General features: G+C 59.2%; 2 protein-coding genes across 2 annotated transcripts; one reads left to right on the top strand and one right to left on the bottom strand.

Annotated features, from left to right (window-relative positions):
* Positions 1-2,461: 2,461 nt before the first annotated feature.
* Positions 2,462-4,266, bottom strand: LOC114511479 (galactoside alpha-(1,2)-fucosyltransferase 2-like; the record flags this gene model as incomplete). The annotated part of the gene is made up of 1 exon (XM_028530174.2): positions 2,462-4,266. A coding segment is annotated over one exon (1,050 nt), but the record flags the coding sequence as incomplete, so codon positions are not given.
* A 7,426-nt stretch (positions 4,267-11,692) lies between these two features.
* Positions 11,693-17,443, top strand: NTN5 (netrin 5). The gene is made up of 6 exons (XM_028530173.2): positions 11,693-12,406; positions 15,247-15,435; positions 15,575-15,724; positions 16,140-16,193; positions 16,409-16,489; positions 16,995-17,443. The coding sequence occupies exons 1-6, from the start codon at positions 11,776-11,778 to the stop codon at positions 17,429-17,431; spliced, it is 1,542 nt and encodes a 513-aa protein (XP_028385974.1). The 5' UTR covers positions 11,693-11,775; the 3' UTR covers positions 17,432-17,443.
* The last annotated feature ends 1,444 nt before the right edge of the window (positions 17,444-18,887 follow it).

The following is an 18,887-nucleotide window of genomic DNA, read 5'->3' as shown; positions in this document are numbered from 1 at the left end:
ATTGGGGAAGTTCTCCTTTATTATTTGTTCAAATAACTTTGCCACTTGTTGCTCTTCCTCTTCCCCTTCTGGTACCCCTATAATTCAGATATTAGAACAGACATCCTGGAGGTTCCTAAGCCTCTCCTCAGTTTTTTGAATTCTTGTTTTTTCATTCCTTTCTGTTTGATTGTGTCTTTCTTCCTTCTGGTCCACACCGATGATTTGAGTCCCAGTTTCTTTCCCATCACTATTGGTCCCCTGTACATTTTCCTTTATTTCACTTAGTGTAGCCTTCATTTTTGCCACCTAATTTTCTACCAAATTCAACCAGTTCTGTGAGCATCCTGATTACCAGTGTTTTTTTTAAGATTTTAAAATATGTATATATTTTTCAAGATGTTATTTATTTTTAGAGAGGGAAGGTGGGGGGAGAGAGAGAGAGAGAGAGAGAGAGAGACATCAATGTGTGGTTGCTGGGGGCCATGGCCTGCAACCCAGGCACGTGCCCTGACTGGGAATCGAACCTGCGATGCTTTGGTTCACAGCCTGCACTCAATCCACTGAGCTACACCAGCCAGGGCTGATTACCCAGTGTTTTGAACTGTGCATCTGATAGATTGGCTATCTCTTCTTCACTTAGTTGTATTTTTTCTGGAGCTCTGATCTGGTTTTTTTTTTTTTTTTTCATTTGGGCCATTGTTTTTTTGTCTCAACGTGCCTGTTATGTATGAGGGGCCGAGCCTTAGGTATTCACCAGGGTGGGGTAACCCAGGTTGCTGGGTTGTGTCGCTGTGTGTGGGACATGGGTCTGAGAGGGAACAATGGCACTTGCTCTGCTGTCAGATTTCAGTCACTTCCCTGGTTTCCCACCAACAAATTGGGCCCTTCTGGTGCTGATTCCCACGTGGGTGCATTTGTGTGCATCTTAGGATCCTGTGGATCTCTCCAACAAACTCTCCTGTGAGGCTGAGAGTTTCTCCTGCTGCCACCTCAACCCCCACAGGAGTTTTTAACCCATGGTTTGAGGCTTTATTTCCCTGAGTTGGAGTCCAGGGCTGCGTGGTCTGTCATGCCCCCAATTGTTCCTCCCAGTTTACGCTCAAATGTGGGGCTGCCTGCTCCACCAGCCACCGCCATAGCCTTGCCAGGTCTGCTGCAGCCTCTCTCGCCCCACTCCACAGTCCGGCACTGGGTCCACCAGCTGCTGCCTTGCCTCGAGTCCTCTCCAGGCGCCCGTCTCTGCCCCTCCTAGATGAGTGTGTTTTCTTTAACTCCTTGGTTGTCAGACTTCCATGCAGTTCAATTTTCTGTCAGTTATGGTTGTTTTTTGTCTTTAAATTGTTGTCCGTCTTTTGGTTGTGTGAAGAGGCACAGTGCGTCTACCTACGTCTCCATCTTGGCCGGAAGTCACATGCTATCTATCTATCTATCTATCTATCTATTTATTTATAGCAAGAGGGGAAGAGAAGGAAAGAATCACCGGTGTGGTTGCACCTGCAGCCAGAGTCCTGGCCCGCAACCCAGGCATGTGCCCTGACCAGGAATCGAATTTGTGAGCTTTTGGCTCACAGGCCAATACTCAATCCACTGAGGCACACCAGCCAGACCTAGTTTGGCATTCTTATGCAGTAACAAATAACTAATACAAGGCATTCCTCCCCAATCTTTCTCCTGCTTGCTTGCTTTTTCAAAAAATATTTTTTTAGCCCCGGCTGGCATAGCTCAGTGGATTGAGCGTGGGCTGTGAACCAAAGTGTCACAGGTTCGATTCCCAGCCAGGGTACATGCTTGGGTTGCAGGCCATAACCCCCAGCAACCGCACATTGATGTTTCTTTCTCTCTCTCTCTGTCTCCCTCCCTTCCCTCTCTAAAAGTGAATAAATAAAAAATCTTTAAAAAAATATTTTTTAAAATTTATTTTTAGAGAGAGGGGAAGAGAGGGAAAAACAGGGAGAGAAGCATCAATATGTGGTTGCCTCTCACGTGCCCCCTATTGGGGACCTGGCCTGAGCTCTCGGTTTGTGGGGCGACACCCCACCCACTGAGACACACAGGTCAGGGCTCTCCTGCTATCTCAGACGTGGGCCCCGTGCCATGATGACACCATCAAAGACCCATGGAAGCAGACTGAGGCCCCACAGGGCTCTGGGGAGATGCAATAATATTATGACACAAAAGGAAAGGGGCTCATCCTCAGAAGCATGCACATAATGGGGACTCAAATAAATAGAACACTTGGAAAGCTTTTAAAACAGGAAAGAGATGAGATGCGATCTCAGTGCTTCCTCATCCAGTGCACCTAGGTTCGGAAGGAATTTTAAATGAATATAATTGCATGTTAAGAGTTTTTTTAATATCCAAAAAGAAGAATGACACCAATAAAAATGCTAGTAGCTCCACACTTTAAAGTACACTGAATGTCAGAAAGCCAGGAATCCCCCCCACCCCCCCCAAAAAAAAGAAAGGAAAAAAAAGAAAACCAGGAATCACTTAATTTGACCTTTGTCCACACTGGGGTTTCTCAGAGTGGCACTGGGGCCTGTAGGCACTGGTGGTGCCAAGGTGGGGGGTCACCTGGGCAGAGGTGACTGCTGACATGGCCGTGGTCCACCCTCTGTGGCCCACTTGGGTCAGCCTGCTGCTCCTCTGTCCCGTGGACTCTGGGCATCTTTGCTAAGCCTGGGTCCTGCAGTCACTGTGAGGCCCTCCCACCCCACCCCTATTTCAGGGGATGCCCCTGGCCACCAAGGGTCTTTCCATGAGAGATCCCGTTTTCTCTCACGTGTTTTCATGATAAGGCCCCATTAAACCCAAAGTGTGAATTCTTAGTGGCCCCAAACACCCACTCTCATTTGGCTGAGGGCAGGAAGGGCTTCGTCGCCAACCCTCCCAAGAGGTAAGGGCAAAATAGTTGGTCAGCACGGCAAAGGAGACAGTGAAAGTCCGATTCCGTCTTCTCACAGTTCAAGGGGTCCGGGCAGCCACCTACGGGCAGCGGCCAGCACTCACTGGGTTGCCCAGGCTCTGAAGGAACTGGCTGCATTCTTACACGAGGCTGCCCAGCTAAGTTCTGGATTACATTTGCTTTTCAGGCACAGAGCAGTTGAGTCACTCGTCCCAGCTTGCCCAGCTGGGAAGCAGAGCAGCCTGGATTCAAACTTGGGTGCTCACCCCTGAGGCCCCGTGCTGCACCCCACACACGGCCTGGCCCCCGAGGTGGGGACACGTGCGGGGCTACGGGCGGCTTTTCCTGGCCTGCCCGAGGTCGGCAGCAATGCCCACCCACTCGGGCAGGAAAGCCGCCTGCGGCTTGAAGACAGCACGGAAGGGGGAACCCGGCAGGGTGAAGTTAGCCAGGTAGACCACGTTCCCCCCAGCGAGGTAGGCGGCCCAGACCCCGAAGGTCCCGACGGTCATGATGGTGTGGTTGCACTGCGTGAGCAGCGCGAAGTCCTTGCCCGGGGAGCCCTGGTGACCGCTGCCCGCGAATGCAACATCCCTAAGGGAGCTGTCAATGTTCTGCCGGCACCAGGCCATGCCATCGCTGGTGACCACAAAGATGGGGGTGCGGTAGCGGGCCCGGAACCAGTCCAGCGCCTGCTCTAGGTACCGCCGGTCAGCCACCACGCCCTTCCACACCTGCGGCATGACGTGGACGTAGTCCCCCCGGCGCACGTGGACCCCCACGAAGGTGCTCGGCCGGCTCCCCTTCACCTGCAGACCCCGCAGGTAACTCTGGGCCTCCTCGCGCACGTGGTCGTGCAGGGTGAACTCCCGGAGGATCTCGGCGCGCAGGTGGTGGTAGAAGGTCCAGGAGCAGGGGTAGCCAGTGAGGCGCACGTACTCCCAGGGGATGTGGCGGTGCCGCTCCTCCATCCAGTCGTTCAGGTGGTAGTTCTGCCAGGGGACCCTGCTGGCCGTGGTGTCGTGCAGGACCGGGAGGGTGATTCTGAAGATGGGCGCGAGCATGTTGTGCATCTGCGCGGGGATGAAGGCCGGCCGGCCGTTCATCTTGGCCAGGGCGTACAGGGTGGCGTACTCGCCCATCTGGTTCCCCAGGCGGCCCTGGGCCTTGATGGTGAACACGCCCCCCTGGGGAAGGGCCCTGGGGGCCAGGACCACGCGGCGCGGGGAGGCCCAGGGCGTGGGCACCAGAGCCAGGCGCTGGTGGCAGTGGAAAATGGTGGACACCATGAGGATGATGAAGAGGAAGGAGATGGTGAAGGAGGAAGGGCAGGTGGCCCAGAATCTCATGGCAGCTGCAGGGAGGAGAGAGGACACAAATCAGGACAGATGGCTGGACGTTCCTCAGATGTCTCATTCACCTCCCCCCACCCACGGCATTCATTCACTCACTCAGCCCATGCAAGCTCCTCTAGTGGCCTCCACGGCGCAGCTCCAGGCCTGCATCTGCATCCCAGCTCCACCCCTCGCTGCCGCTGGGTGACTCCAGGCAAGTGGCCTCGCCTCTCTGAGTCCCCGGACCTCACCCGTTAAACAAGGACGACTAGGTCGGACCATCTGAAGATGCTGATATCCGACCTTACCCCATCGCACGTGGTCCAGTACAACAGACCTGCCTCTTGGGCCTGCATGAGGACACACTTTCGTTTTTAGCACAGGGCCTGGCACCTAGGAAGCGCTCTCTACGTGCTGGGAAACAAATGCGTCCAGACTAGTTATTGATGGATTTCTGTGTCCGGGGCACTCACAGGCCAGGAAGGTGGCGCAGTGTGGAGGTCGGGAGCACAGGTTCTGATGCCAGACAGCTCGAGGTCCCCTCCTGCTGGCCGGGCAACCCGAGCAGGTTCTTCAGCTCCCCGGGCCTCAGTCTCCTCCTCAGTGAAATGGGGTTCCCCACAGCACCTCCACACACTGCGTTTCAAAGAGCCCCTGCACGGTGAGTGCTTCTGATTACCGTTCTTGAGTGTGGTGGATTCAGGCGGGTCAGATTCTCCACCCACTTCCCTCGGACCTGGGCCAGCCTGTGCCTCCCTTGGCCAATCAAACTCGGCGGAATGGACCCTGTGCTGGTTCTGGGCCAGGACCCAAGGGACTGGCAGTGCCCACTCTCTGCCTCTGTGACACTCTCTGCATCGGCACATCAAGCCGCAAAGTTGTAGCTTTTTTCTATGAATGTCTGTGATGAACGTTTTTCATTGTTTAAATTTTTGGTAATCTATTGAGATGCCCCGTAATGTTCAAATACCATGCAATTGTCTCATTAAAAGTGTACATTGTAATGGCTCTCTAGTGCATTCACAGAGGCCTGTGAGCGCTACAATGTTTAGATCTGTATCACCCCAGAAAGAAACTCTCTGCGCTCCCTAGCCTCCCCGCCCCCCACCCCCTTGCCTGCTCCGTACATTTCATATAAATGGGATCACACAGTATGTGGTTCTTTGCGGCTGGCTTCTTTCACTAGGGATCACGTTCTCAGGGCTCCCCCGAGCCGCAGCATGAGTGAGTGCTTCGCTGGTTTCTTTTTATAGCCAACTAGTATTCCGTTGCAGGGATGCACCTCATTCTGTCAGCTCATCAGTTGATCGGACGCTTGGGTTGTTCCTGACTATTATGAACACCGTTACCATGAGCACACACGTACACACCTCTGCGTGGACCTCCGCTTTCATTTCCCTTGGGTATTTACCTAGGAGCGGAGCTGCCGGGTCAGGGGATAACCAAGTTTAATAGTTTCCACAGCAGCTGCCATTCCATTCCCACCAGCAGCGTGTGAGGGCTCCGGTTTCGCTGCACCCTCGCCCACACGCACCCCTGTCTGTCTCTTTGATCGCAGGGGGTGTGCAGCACACTCTCACTGTGCACCTCCAGTTCTGGCCCTGCCTCCACCACACTCTCCCAGGGCTCCACACTCGGCTCCCGTCCTGGTGATGGAGGGATTATCCCTTCACCGGCAGTCTCTCCTGCTCGCACACGGGCTCCCAGAGAGGGCCCTTTCACTCCGGGTCCCCAGTGTGTCCTGACCCACTTTCTCATCCCCCTTCTCTGGGTCTTTCCAGTGGCTACAGCTCAGAAGCCCCCAACCCCATGCAGACACCCTGGATTGTGTGGCCCCCCTCTCTGTCACGTGGCTGCCATCTCACCCCCTCCAGGTCCCTCTCTCTCCTTCCACTGACCCTTTCAGTGTCGGGGCTCAGTGGACCTTGCCACAGTCCCCCTCCTCTATTCCAGGGCTCCTCACTTTGTTACTCTGACCCCTTAGGGAGACCGGAACACTCTAGGGCTCTCCTGGAATGGATCACGCTCCACATGGGTCCCCAGCAAGGTCAGCTGGCTCTTCCCACATGGGGACTAAGGGTGACATCTCATGCCTTCCACTGAGGTGCACAGGCAGTGCCTCAATTGGTTACTCCCCTTTACAGTGGTGCTGAAAGAATATGCATTCAGTAGAAACCACACTCCCAAGTTTGAATTTTCGTCTTCCCCCTGGCTAGTCCTGCACGGTACAACCCTCTCTCCCGATGCTGGGCAGCAGTAGCAAGATGCTCTGGCCCCACTGTGGGCTGACCACGTTCTGATCACGTTGAAGGTCATCTAGGCTAAGCCAGGGCATTTGGTAAGTTAGGTGTATTAAAGGCAGGATCGACTGAGAATATTTTGGACTTTATCGGACGGAACCCCAACGTAAGTTGAGGAGCGTCTGTAAAAGACACATCACGCTCGCTGCTTCAGTTTCTAAGAAGGAAGTGAAATCTGCCCGAGCGCCTCTTCTCCCTGGGCTAGTGGTGACTGGCAGTTCTGGCCCAGCCCTTATCACACTGTCTGCCCACCTCCCTCTGCCCCGGGGTCCTGCACGGAGCAGGACTCCGGCCCCAGCCTCCAGCCGCTCCCCAGCCCAGCCAGAGCGGAGCGGGGACTGAAGCCCGGGGTTCTGGGGCGGAGGGCCCAGCTGGGGCAAAGGCACCGCCACCCAGGGCCACCTCCATGGGGTGCGACCTGTGCAGTCGCCCAAGGCCCTGCGTGCAAAAGGGCCCCGTGTTTGCTTTCATGGTCTGCTCTCGGCGTCTAGAAATACTCCATAGATTCGATCCAGGCACCCTGAGTTTTCGTCTTGCCCTGGGCTCTGCAAATCTGGGAGCCAGACCTGGGGCCACCCTCTGTCCAGGGGCCTCAAGGGCTCCCCCTGCTGGTGCTTCATGGGCCTGAACAACTGAAAAGCTGGGGAAAGGAAGGAATCCAGGCTGAGGTTCCTGTGGGTCCCACCACACACCCGCAGGGTCCCGGTTCTCACTGCTGAGCTACAACTCCTCATCAGCATTTCCCCAGACTGGGGGCGAACCCCAACCTGAACTGCGCCCATCTGGGGACAAAACCTGGCCCGAACCAACGTGTGGCTATCTGTAGATTTCCCTCAGAGTGAATGCCCCGGTGTTTTGCTGAGGAGACAATACGGTTTAACTGTGGGACACTGTCCAGCCCCCGCCGGTGGGGCTGTGTGACATGCTGTCCCTCTGTCTGTGCTCCCCAGCACGGTGTCCCAGCACAGGTTCTAAACTGTCTGGTCCAAAGAGTTTCAGGTACGAGAACTATAGGCCTGTCTTCACGCATTTAGTCCTCATGGTCGCCCATAAGGAAGGAACATTTTTATGTCCATGTAACAGATGAGGAAACTAAGGCACAGAGAGGTTAAGAAACTTGCTTCAAGTCACGCAGCTAAGAAAGAGGTGGAGCCTGGATTTGAACCCAGGCCACTGAGCTTTAGAAAACTCTGTTCTTCATTCCAGCCCTGGACATTTCGAGTATGTCCCGAGGGCGAATACACTTGCCCTTGGGTCACAGGTGGGGTTTGACCTGCCCCACCCTGCCTCGTGGGGGCATCTGCTACTTCTGGGTCCCATCCCTCCCTGCTGAGCCCACCCTAGTGCGGTGCCCTGGGAAGTCCTCTCTCTGTTCTGTGGTGCTGGGAGGGTGCAGGTGCCCAATACTTGAGGAAACTCCCCACCCGACGTCTCCTTTCTGGCTTGGGGGGGATGGTTTCCTCCCCCTCAGGCTGCTTCTGCCCCTCCGGCCCCCAGGCACCTCCAGGGCTGCTAACCGCCTCAGGCAGCTCAAGCTACTGAGAACAAAAGGGGGGAATTCCTCCCCTCCAAGTAGCTCTGGCTTAAGAAACCTCCTGTCCGTGGGTGTGGAGGAAAAGTGAGACCTCACCCTTCCCCCAAACTTTCTCTGGCAGCAAACCCAGCCTTTGCACCACTGTTCCCTCTGCCTGAGTCCTGCCTGCCCGGACACCCATGAGGCTTGCCCTGGCCTCCCTCAGGTGGCAGCCCAAATGTCCTCTCCAGGCCCCCATCCTCCCCACCCACTTCCCTACTTGCTTCTTCCCCAAAGGACCTGTTGCCTTCCCCTGAACTGCTGGTTACTTTTCCGTAGCGATCTCTCCTTGATCCCGGATGCCAGCCGGACAAGGGCGGGGCTCTGCGCACCTGTGCTCTGCAGAGCCGGACGCGAAGGGGGGACCTGGAATGGGGGAGGGTGGGAAACACTGCCCCTTGTCACTGGCCCCTCACACTGCCCGCCCTCGGGTCCAATGTGCGCCCTCTGATTTGGGGGTGTCTCTGCCCCCAATCTCTTGTTCTTACAGCTGATTCCTGCTTAATGCACGCTTTCCCCCCCCCCCAAATCTGATGTCTCTGTCCTGGCTCCGGCCAGGGCTGGCCCCTGCACGGTAGCACACGAGGACCGCTCAGAGCCAGAAGCACGGATGGCCTCGGCTGCGCCCTCCCACCCCAGGGCAGGCTGTGGACAGGGGGTCCCCAATCCCCGTCTGGGTCGGGCCCACGCTGTGCCACCGTCAATGCCAAAGGCACTCGGGGCCACAGCAGCAAGTATCTGGGCCTCATCCTCTGTGGCCTGGGCTTTCCTTGGTGGGAAGTGCTAGGAAACCTTATTGTTCTGGTCGAGGCCGTTCGGTACAGAGTTGACAGGCCCATTTGCAGGGAAGTTTCACGACTGGAGCACTGAGGCCTTGCAGGAGGCCGATGGGCCATGGGGGAGGCTGGCCTCCAGCTCTGGACCCTCCGAGTCCAGCTCCTGCCGGCCGCTGGGACCACCGAGGCCCGGGGCAGCCTCCCTCCGCCCCAGCCCCACCCTCTCAGAAAGCAGCTCGTGCCTTTATGTCTCCCCGTCTCCCCGAGGCTGACCTGAGCCTCAGGGGAACACCGAGTTTAGGGTTTGAGCGCGACTGACCTTAATGCTCAGTTAGCCCACAGCTGACAGAGGTTCCAGAGGGGAGGAGGGGCTGGCTCGGGGTTACGTGGCCAGGGGCCAAGGTCCCATCTCTGCATGAGTGGCCCGGACACACAGACGCCACGCGGTGGGGCTGGGCCTTGCCCTCCGTCCCAGGGGTGAGAGTGAGTACAGTGGGGACCCCAGACCCAGGGGGCCTGGCCGGCCGCTGCCCCATCCTGTCCTACCTGCCTTGAGTGTCCTCCTTGGCCAGCCTGCTCCAGGCTGTCCAGCTTCAGGCCCCCGGTGGCAGTTCTCAGGTCCCACACAGCAGACCGGGCGGTGTGGCTGGCAGGGGTCTCTGCGGGGACAGCGTGGCTGCGGTTGGTGAGGGGGTTGGGGCGGGGGTGGGGGCAGTGGTGGTGTTGGATTCTGCGGGCTCCGCTCTGAGCTCCCGCCCAGAACCCCCAGTAGCCCGGGGCCTGAGAACAGCCAGTCCACACTCACTCCTGAGCGCCCACCCCGGCGGCCGCGGAGGAGCTCTTGCGGGAGGGGAGACCCAGGAGGAGCTGACTGCGGGGGACGCTGTCTTCTCGGGCGCAGGTTTGGCCAGTGTCAGGGGTGCAGGGAGGGGTGCTTGCAAAATAAGCTGGGGAAAAGGCGCCTGAGGCCCCAGTGGACCCCCACCCCGCCCAGGCCTGGCTCCCTGACGGTGGGTCTGATGGGAGCACTAGCCTCTGTTCCCGAGAGGCGTTGGGGGTGGGCTCCAGCTCCCAGAAGGGGAAGGGGCTGGGGGCTGGACACCTGGGTTCCCCAGGCGGGCAGAGGTGGCTTCTGGGTCCCTCGGGAGCCCTGGGGGAATCACGGTCTGGCTGCCCAAGGTGCCAAGGGCCAGAAAGTGGCGCCACCTGAGCCACCCAGGCCAGAGAGCAGAGGTGGGAGGGAAACGGGGCCGGGTCCTTCACAAAGCTGGTGCTCAGGGACTCGGGGCAAACGCCGCCGCTGGAGTGCAAAATGGCGCCAGGCCCCTCTGCAGGGCTGGAGGGCGACGCCCGTCCCTGGGGGCAGGGGAGGCAGCCTCTGTGTGTGGCAACAACAGTGGGGACACCGCAGGCTGTGACATCAGGCTGAGGGGGGATGTCACCCCACCTGCAGCCCCAGGTGCCTCATGGACTCCCAGGCTGGGGCCGGATCCAGGGCCGGGCTTCTGGGCGGCAGGGCCCAGGGAGGCTGCGAGGCCCCCAAGCCTGAGTGAGTTTCTCATTAGGGGGTGCAGGCCCAGGAAGGGGGATGTGGGGGGCATTTCAGGACCAAGTTCTTCCTAGCGCCTCCATCCTGGGGGCCTGGCCTTCTGGCCGCCTTGGACACGCTGGCCTCTGGGCCTGCCCTGTCCCATCTCTTTCTCTCCACCCCCCAATGCCCACCACCCCATCTGCTCCCCGTCTGTTCTGGGGACCTCAGGGTCAGTGGGGAGTGTGGGGGCTCAGATCCCTGGACTCTGGGGCCTAGGATGGCGGACTGGGGGGCTGAGATGATTAGAAAGTCCTCAGATGTCCCAGCATAGGATCATTCCACCTGGAGTCCTAAGGGGGACCCAGCATCTAGGCCCCCCCAACCCACAAGGGTTTCTGCACTCGATTCCCGGCCCCAGAGCGACCCAGGCTTCCAGCCCCACCCGTCCCGGTCCTCTCCCTTAGCACACTGCTCTGGGCTCTGCACCTGGGGGGGAAAGGGTTAAGGGTGGTGGAGGCTGGGGGTGGGTGGCAGGGAGGCCTGGTGGTTTGGCCCTAATCCCCTCCGTGCCCGGGGTGTGGAGAACAAGGTTAGGGCACCACGTGGGAAAGGGCCTCCGCTCTGATCCCCGTGGGCTGGGGCCTGGCCTCCCGCTTCTGATCACCCGCCGGGCACCCCAGCCCCTCCCCCGCCCCTTCCCACGGCCGGGCCCTGGCCCGCCGCGGGGCTGTCGGTGCTCTTGATGCTCTTGATCCTGGTGCCTCCGAGCCCCCAGCCAGCCTGTCTGTCTGTCCCGGACCCCGGGTTCCCCGGGGCCCACTCCCCCTACTCCCTGTGGCCTCTGGGTGCCCGGCCACTGTCTGTCTGGGCCTCCTGGCCTCCCCTGGTGTCACAGGCCTTCCCCAGGCTTGCTTCTTGTCCCCCTGTCTCTGCCTGCCACGCCTCTGTCCCTCTCTGTGCCTTTGTCTTTGAGCTCCGTCCATGTCTAAAGCCCCCTCCCCTGCCCAACTCTGACCCCAGCAGCCCCAGTGCCCTCCCCCCACTTCACCACCTGCCCCCCCCCCTCCGGGGCCCCTGGCCCTTGACACTGACAGATCGCTCTGGGGTGTTAAGCTATGGATTAGTTCAGGCAAAATTCTCGATTTTGCTTGCGTTCTTTCCCCTTTGGGTTGTGTAAACAGTAATTCTCCCCAGATGGAACTATTTTCCTCGCTTAGAAGCAGCCGGGGAGGGGGCTTGGGCAGGGCGAAGGGTGGAATGCCGGGGTCCTCGGGGGGCCTGGGAGAGAGCCTGGCACAGGCGGACACTAGGGACAGCCTGAGGCCCTCAGCCCGCCACTCCTGTCCTCTCCAGGTGCTTGCTCCTGCCAGGACCATGCCCGTGACCTTCACCCTCTTGCTCCTCCTGAGCCAGGCCACCTCGGACCCGTGCTACCATCCAGGGGGCCGCCCCCGCTTCTGCCTCCCGCCGGTGACCCAGCTGGCTGGCACGGCAGTCTCCTGTCCCCAGTCCTGTGCCTCCCCTGCAGTGGCTGAGGTCAGCCCCAGGGCCGCCTGCAACGGCAGCCTGACCCTGGCCCTGGGGGGCGCCTTCCTCCTGACATCCGTGAGCCTGCGCTTCTGCCCCTCAGGCCCCCCGGCCCTGGTCCTGTCGGCCTCCTGGGCCACGGGAGGTCCCTGGAGGTCGCTGTGGCGCAGACCTGCCTGGCCTGGGGCCTTAGGGGGCCCCGAAAAGGTGACCTTCCGTGCCCCATGGGGCACCAAGGCCAGTGTGGTGGCCAGTCACCTGCGAGTGGAGTTCGGGGGCCGGGCAGGGCTGGCGGCAGCCGGAGTGAGAGGACGCTGCCAGTGCCACGGCCACGCTGCCCGCTGCGCGGCCCAGGCCCAGCCCCCCCGCTGCCGCTGCCGCCACCACACCACAGGCCCCGGCTGCGAGAGCTGCCGCCCGTCCCACCGAGACTGGCCCTGGCGGCCTGCCACACCCCGGCACCCCCACCCTTGCCTGCGTGAGTCCTGGGCCCCACTCTCCCGCCCTCGCCCCCCGCCCGGCCCCATGACTTACCGGCAGCGGGCCCCTTGTCCCTGAGGCGCACGGGGCGCTCTCGCCCACCCTGGGCTGCCTGTTCCTTGCTTCTCCCCTCACTGTTCTGCAGCCAGGTCCCCTCTTTGCCTCCCCCCTACCAGCCCCGCATCTCGGCTGCCCCAGACTTCCAGCTGCCCACCTGCCCATTATGGGGCTCCTGTCTGTCCTGACACTCGAGCACAACGAGGGTGACGTGAATATCACTCTCTGAGCACCCAGCCCAGGGCCCAGCTTGCTGCGGGCATCCTGAGGACACTCACTGAGTGATTACAGGGAACAGGGCCGCTGGGCCTTTCCTGACTCATCCAGCCCACCACACGGGGTTAGGGTCCAGTCACCAAAGCCATACGTATTGATCACCTGCTATGCGCTGTCATCAGGCCCAACTTACAGATGCGGAGACTGAGGCTAGAGCTGGGAAGTCCCTTGTACAAGGACACACAGTCGGTCAGTGGCAGGGCCAGAAGCGGAGTTCGGGGGCAAGGGGATCTTGGCTTGTCCTTGCCCAGCTGCTGTCGGGCGCTGTCACACTGGGTGTTCTGGGGCAGCAGGCAGGAGGCAGACTGCCTGGGCTCGAATCCCAGCTCCGCTGCTTGCTGACTGGCTGTGTGATCCCAGGCAAGTGACCTAACCTCTCTGTGCTTCCGCTTGCTCGCTTGTACAGTAGGGGAACAGCACTTCCTTTAAGGCGGATGGAATTCCTGAAATGCACTGAGCTCATTAGTACACGTGAAGTTGTTGGAAAACGGCCCCCTATGACAGCTGGTGCAAAGGAAGAGTTTCTGAGTACCTGCCGAGGTTACCATCCCCCACAGGAGGGAGGCGAGGCCTAAGGGGCCACATCACTTGCCCTGAGCCTCACTGCCAGCAGGGGGCAGTGCTGAACGGGCCTCAGGCCAGCGCCCTGGGCCTTCTGGCTGGACGGTGCTCCTGCTCCACGCCCATCTTCCCTCCCCAGGGCCCCCAGACTGGAGCTTCCAGAGTCTAGGCCCTTCCCCAACCCTCCGGAAGCCCCTTCTCGGAGTCAGCCCTCCTCCTCCTCATCCCTCCAAGCCTGCAGCCCTTGCTGGAGGAGCTGAGTGTGGCTGTTACCAGGCCCTGGGATGTAATTCCTCTCCACCAGTAGATACACAGAGACACACACAAACACACACATTCACTCACTAGAATCCCCTGGACTCCCTTCTCTGCCCCTGACGTTCTTTGCCCCCTTCTCTCTCTATTTCTTCCTGAAATGACTCACTTACAGACCCTTGTCCTCGGTTCTCCTCTCCATCCTCACCCTAACTGGGGTCCTCCGGGGCCCTCCACCCTGACACCTCAGGGCCTCTCTTCAGTTGGTCCGTTCCCACCAGCTAGACCTAACACCCCTTTGAGGGAGGGAGGGGGGACCCACATGGCCGGGGGTGCAGCAGGGCTCATCCTGGGCCTGGGCAGGGTCTGGGAGCAGGGGTGCTCCCATGTGGGAATCACCACATGGCCCTGGCCAAGCAGGGCGCTGCCCTCTGACCCACATAGCACTATGATGGGGAAGGGGAGCCTGACTCCTGCGGTGAACCTGCAGGCTTACAGACACGATATCTGGAGCCCCTTCCCCATGGGGGTCTTCTAGACAGAAGGTAGGTGACGTGGTCACTCTTGGGTCAGAAAGAATCCAAAGGCCACTGCTTACCCACGGTCATCTGCGAGCCCTGCCACCTCTGACGGGCCTGGAGGAAACCTCGACGCAGAGGGGCAGCACCATTCTCAAGAGAACACCTGGTGGCCTCGGCTCCTGGATGACCTTCCCCCATCCTGTGGGTCCTCAGGACCTGCCAGTCTGGACCTCCTCAGCCTCTTAGAGCCCCGAGCCCCTTCAGCATCTCCCAGGAGTGGTCCACAAACCCCCTGCATCAGCATCTCACTCAAGGATGCTGGCTAGAAATGCAGATCCCGGGCCCTGGAATCTGTGTCATTCTTTTTCAAGGTCTCCCTGGGGATTCTGAGAAGTGGTTAAGATTTGATAGCCACTGCCTTAGAAAGCCAGGTGCAGGCGCCCAGGACTGGGTACGCAGTGCTCGCAGGACCCCGGAAGCTGTGCAGGAAGCACTGGAGCATGGTTGCCGAGAGCACAGACGTTGGAGCCGGAAAAAGCCTGGCTTCCCACGCTGCCTCCGACCGCTCCCGAGCTGCATCACCCTGGGCAGGTGCCTTTACCTCTCAGAGCCTCAGTGTTGGCATCTGTGAAACAGGGATGCTGGTGGCGCCAGCCCCACAGAGCTGCCGTGGGAATGCCACACCCCAGGGCACTCAGCACGTGGCCCCCCCACCTGGGGAAGCTCTCACCAGGCCCATGTGCTGTGGGGTCCCACGTTAAGCACTTTCTATCCATTACATGTCCTTGAAACCTCAGGAAGCAGATACTAGAAATTTATAGCAAAGGAAGCTGAGCTGCGCAAAGGAGAAGTCACGTGCCCAAGGAAGACAATGGGACTCAAACACGCAGGGTCTGAGCGTAGCCCCCACCCGGGGCTGCCACTGTCCTTTAAGCCCTCTGGTTTCACACAACTGAGGTTCCTCAGTGCCCCTGAGCTTTCCTGGCCCCAGTCCAGTGCCCCCATTTTAAAGAGGGGAGTGAAGAGGTTCCAAGATCCAGGCTTAACCAGGCACCCCCAGGCAGCTTCTTTGACCCTGTGCCCGCAGTCTGCTTTTGAGGAAAGCGGGGGACAAGCCGGGGCCGGGACACAGGAAGCCTGGGTCTGACGGGCCCCGCCTTGCCCCCAGCCTGTTCCTGCAACCAGCACGCCCGCCGCTGCAGGTTCAACTCGGAGCTGTTCAGGCTGTCGGGAGGCCGGAGTGGGGGCATCTGTGAGCGCTGCCGCCACCACACAGCCGGGCGGCACTGCCACTACTGCCAGCCGGGGTTCTGGAGGGACCCCGGCCAGCCCATCACCAGCCGGAAGGCCTGCAGGGGTGAGTGTGGTCTGAGGCCCAGCCCAGGCGGAAGGGAGGCAGGACCAGACACCTGGGTCTGAGGGAGGAGGGGCCGTGGAATTGAGCAGGAGCGTCTAAGGCCCAGACATCCCCCATCCCAGATTGTCTCTTCACCTAGCCTGCCAGTGCCACCCTATCGGGGCGACAGGCGGCACCTGCAACCAGACCAGCGGGCAATGCTCCTGCAAGGTAGGGGTCACCGGCCTGACATGCAACCGCTGCGGTCCTGGCTACCAGCAGAGCCGCTCCCCCAGGATGCCCTGCCAGCGTGAGTCCTGAGGGGCCCCACGTCCTTGGTGGGGTTGGAGGGAGACATCCCAGATCTCCGATGGGCAGGTGTGATGGCAGCTGGGTCTCTGGGAAGGGAGCTAGAGGCTTGGGGCTGGACTCTGGGCTCCCAAGGAAGTGGGGACAGTGATCCCCGTCTCCTCAGTCTCAGGGTCCGAGAAAAGGCTGGGGGCCTGCTGGACAGCTTGATCTGAGGAAGGAGGGGCTGAGGGTGCAGACTACTCAGTCTGAAGGAAGAAGGGGCTAAGGATCAGGACTCAGGTCCTGAGGGAAAAGGGCAAAGAGTGCTTGTCCTCTTGGACCTTAAAAAAGTATCTGGCTGTCTGGATTCCTTGGGAGATGTGGGTGGGGTGGTGGACAGGAACCCAGCTTAAATGTCTCCTTTGGTCTCTCAGGAATCCCAGAGGCAACGACCACACTTGTCACGACCTCTAGCGTTTACAGCTCCGGTAAGACAAGCTAGCATGGAGATCCCTAGCGGCAAGAGGGGTTGGGGGTGGGCTGATTGGGCCCCCCAGTGGGGATATAGGGGCGGCTCATTGAGCCTAGTCCCAGGGTTCCAGCACCCCAGCTGCCCATCAGGATGGAATGTGGGGGTGGGCAGGGGCAGTGGCTTTGTGGCCCAGGCCCAGGAGCCCCCTGCAGACAGCCCAACCCTCCCCAGACCCTCAGTGTCACAACTACTGCAATATCTCGGACACCAGGGTACACATGAGCCTTCGGAGGTACTGCCAACAGGACTACGGTGAGTGGTGGGGAGAAACGGGGCCAGCCCGGATGACTGCCTCCGCACCGCCCGCTTCTCTGGCCTTCATTTGCTCATCTGACGTGGGAAGGGGTGTTAGGCTCTAAAGGGCCCTTTCTGACACAGGACCTCATGGGCCAGAAGACACATGGTGGGCAGGGGCAGTGGAAAGGGGGTGTTCCCTACCCTCCTATGTCTTCTCTTTCCCTATGTTCTTGGCCTTGCTGAGTTTCGCTCTCTCCTTCAGCCTGCAATGTCTAAGGGAGGTGGCCTCCTGGGGGTGGAAGGAGAATGGGGAGCTGGTTGAATGGAACTGGCCCTTGCCTGCTCTTGCCTACCACAGGCCCTCTCTGCCTCCCTTCAAGCCCCATGCCCACGGAGGCGTACCCTTCCCAACGTGATCCCGTAAGCCCCGCCCCTGGTCCCGGGCCCCGCCCCATCAGGACTGACCCACGGGACCCCAGAGGCTCCCCACCACCCAGGCCTGACATCTTTCCTCCCTCAGTTCTCCACGCGCTGGTGCTGGCGTCTGAGGGGGTAGACCCGGCATGGCAGCGGCTGGCCTTGCACGTGCTGACCGTGTACAAGCAGCGAGCGCGGCTGGTGCACCGCGGTGGCCAGGAAGCCTGGGTGCCCAGCGCCGACCTGGCCTGCGGTTGCCTACGCCTGCAGCCCGGCACTGAATACCTGTTGCTGGGCAGTGCGGCAGGCGGCCCTGACGCCGCACGCCTGGTCCTCGACAGCCACGGCCTCGCACTTCCCTGGAGGCCGCGCTGGGCCAGACCCCTGCGGCGGCTGCAGCAGGAGGAACGGGCTGGGGGATGCCGCGGCCTGCAGCCTGCAACCCTGAGCCCCGGGCCGAGCACCGGAGCCCCAGCGGAGCGGCCTCAAGAGACAACCAATGCTCTTGGAAGAGACCACGAGAAGAGCCTTTTACCTTGATGGCACTGCCCTGAGCGAACCAGTCAGACGTCGAGGAGGCCCTGACGTCACTAGCTGGCGCCAGCACCATGCAGGCGGGAAGGCCTGTTAAACAAAGGCAGCGAACTGCACGCAGGATATTTGGTTTCTGCCTAAGACATTGGGCCTGAGTCCAGTGCAGCGAGTTCCCTCAATAAAGTCTTAAATCTTGAGGAACTTTGGCTACAGACCCCTGATCTGTGCTGCAAGTGCTGTTGAGGGGCAAATGAAGAAGGCCTTGAGAGAGTCAGTGGAGCCAAAGTATGGCTACCGGTCCCTGACAAAATGGCCAATCCAATGAAAGAGCTGATGTGACGTCACTAAGTGCTGGTCAAATGGTGTTGCCCAATGATTGGGTAAAAGCCAGTGGGTGGGGACAGCAGCTGGGAAAGGGAGGAATATGCATTTTCAGGATACCAGGGCCGGATTTCCAGAAAGTTCCAGATTTAGGAATTTTCAGTTCCAGAAGGGCCTCAGGATGCTTTCTGAGAAGGAAATAGAGGGACTTTGAATAAACTTCAGACAAAGGTTCCAAGTGAGGTTTACCTAATCTTGAAGCACAGCCTAAGCCCTTTTTTGAGAGAATAGCCAATTGCGAGCCACAGAGTAGTATGACATCACTTGCTGCTAAGCAGAATAGTGTCCTATCCAAGAGTTGGGTACCTATTGCCCAGGGATGGGGCTTTAAGGCTGGAAGCAGTAAGTGCTCTGGAGTAGAAAGTGGTCATGGCCTAGGACCTTTTTTGCCACCCGAACCCCTGCCCCCTACACTGACAACAACACGATTTCAGTTTGGGGGACCTTTGCAGGAGAGTCCCTAAGAGAGTACTTTGAGGAAGTCTCAGAAGAAGGGATAGGCCTTAAGGTTCATTTGGGCTTAGGGAACAACCCTGTTCCTTCCTTGAGAGAAAAGTGGCCTCTCAGTGGATGGGGAGTCAGGGCGGGCCATAGTGTTACAGAGAAAGGGCCCTCCAGCCAATAAACGTTCAGGGTACCTCTTGAAAGACCACTGAAAGAGGCAGGAAATATCCTCCCTGGGGTGTCTGTTTAACCCTAAGTTCCCACAATATCCTATATCTGGGGAAGTTTGCCACTGGCCTCCAGCTGGTTCCGGGGCAGAGGCATCTCTGAAGCCGGAGTTTGGAGTCTTTGGGAGTTTCTAAGAACAGTTCTCAGTTCCAGAAAAACTCTGTATTCTTTACCTTTGTTCTTTTCGTCCTCTGTTGAAGCCAACTCACTTGGGCATTCACCCCACCACTCCACCCTCACGTCCAGTCCATGAGCAAATCTTGCAATACTACCCACTAAATATATTCATAATGCACAAATTGTTACCACTTTCACTGTTACCACCTTGGTCCAAGCCACCACCACAGGTCGCCTGGGTTATGACAGTGGCTTCCACACCGGTCTCCGCTCTACCCCCTTAGAGTCTTCA

This window comes from Phyllostomus discolor, chromosome 12, assembly GCF_004126475.2.
Source record: "Phyllostomus discolor isolate MPI-MPIP mPhyDis1 chromosome 12, mPhyDis1.pri.v3, whole genome shotgun sequence".
Taxonomy (NCBI): Eukaryota; Metazoa; Chordata; class Mammalia; order Chiroptera; family Phyllostomidae; genus Phyllostomus; species Phyllostomus discolor.
This window is presented reverse-complemented; position numbering and strand designations above follow the sequence as displayed.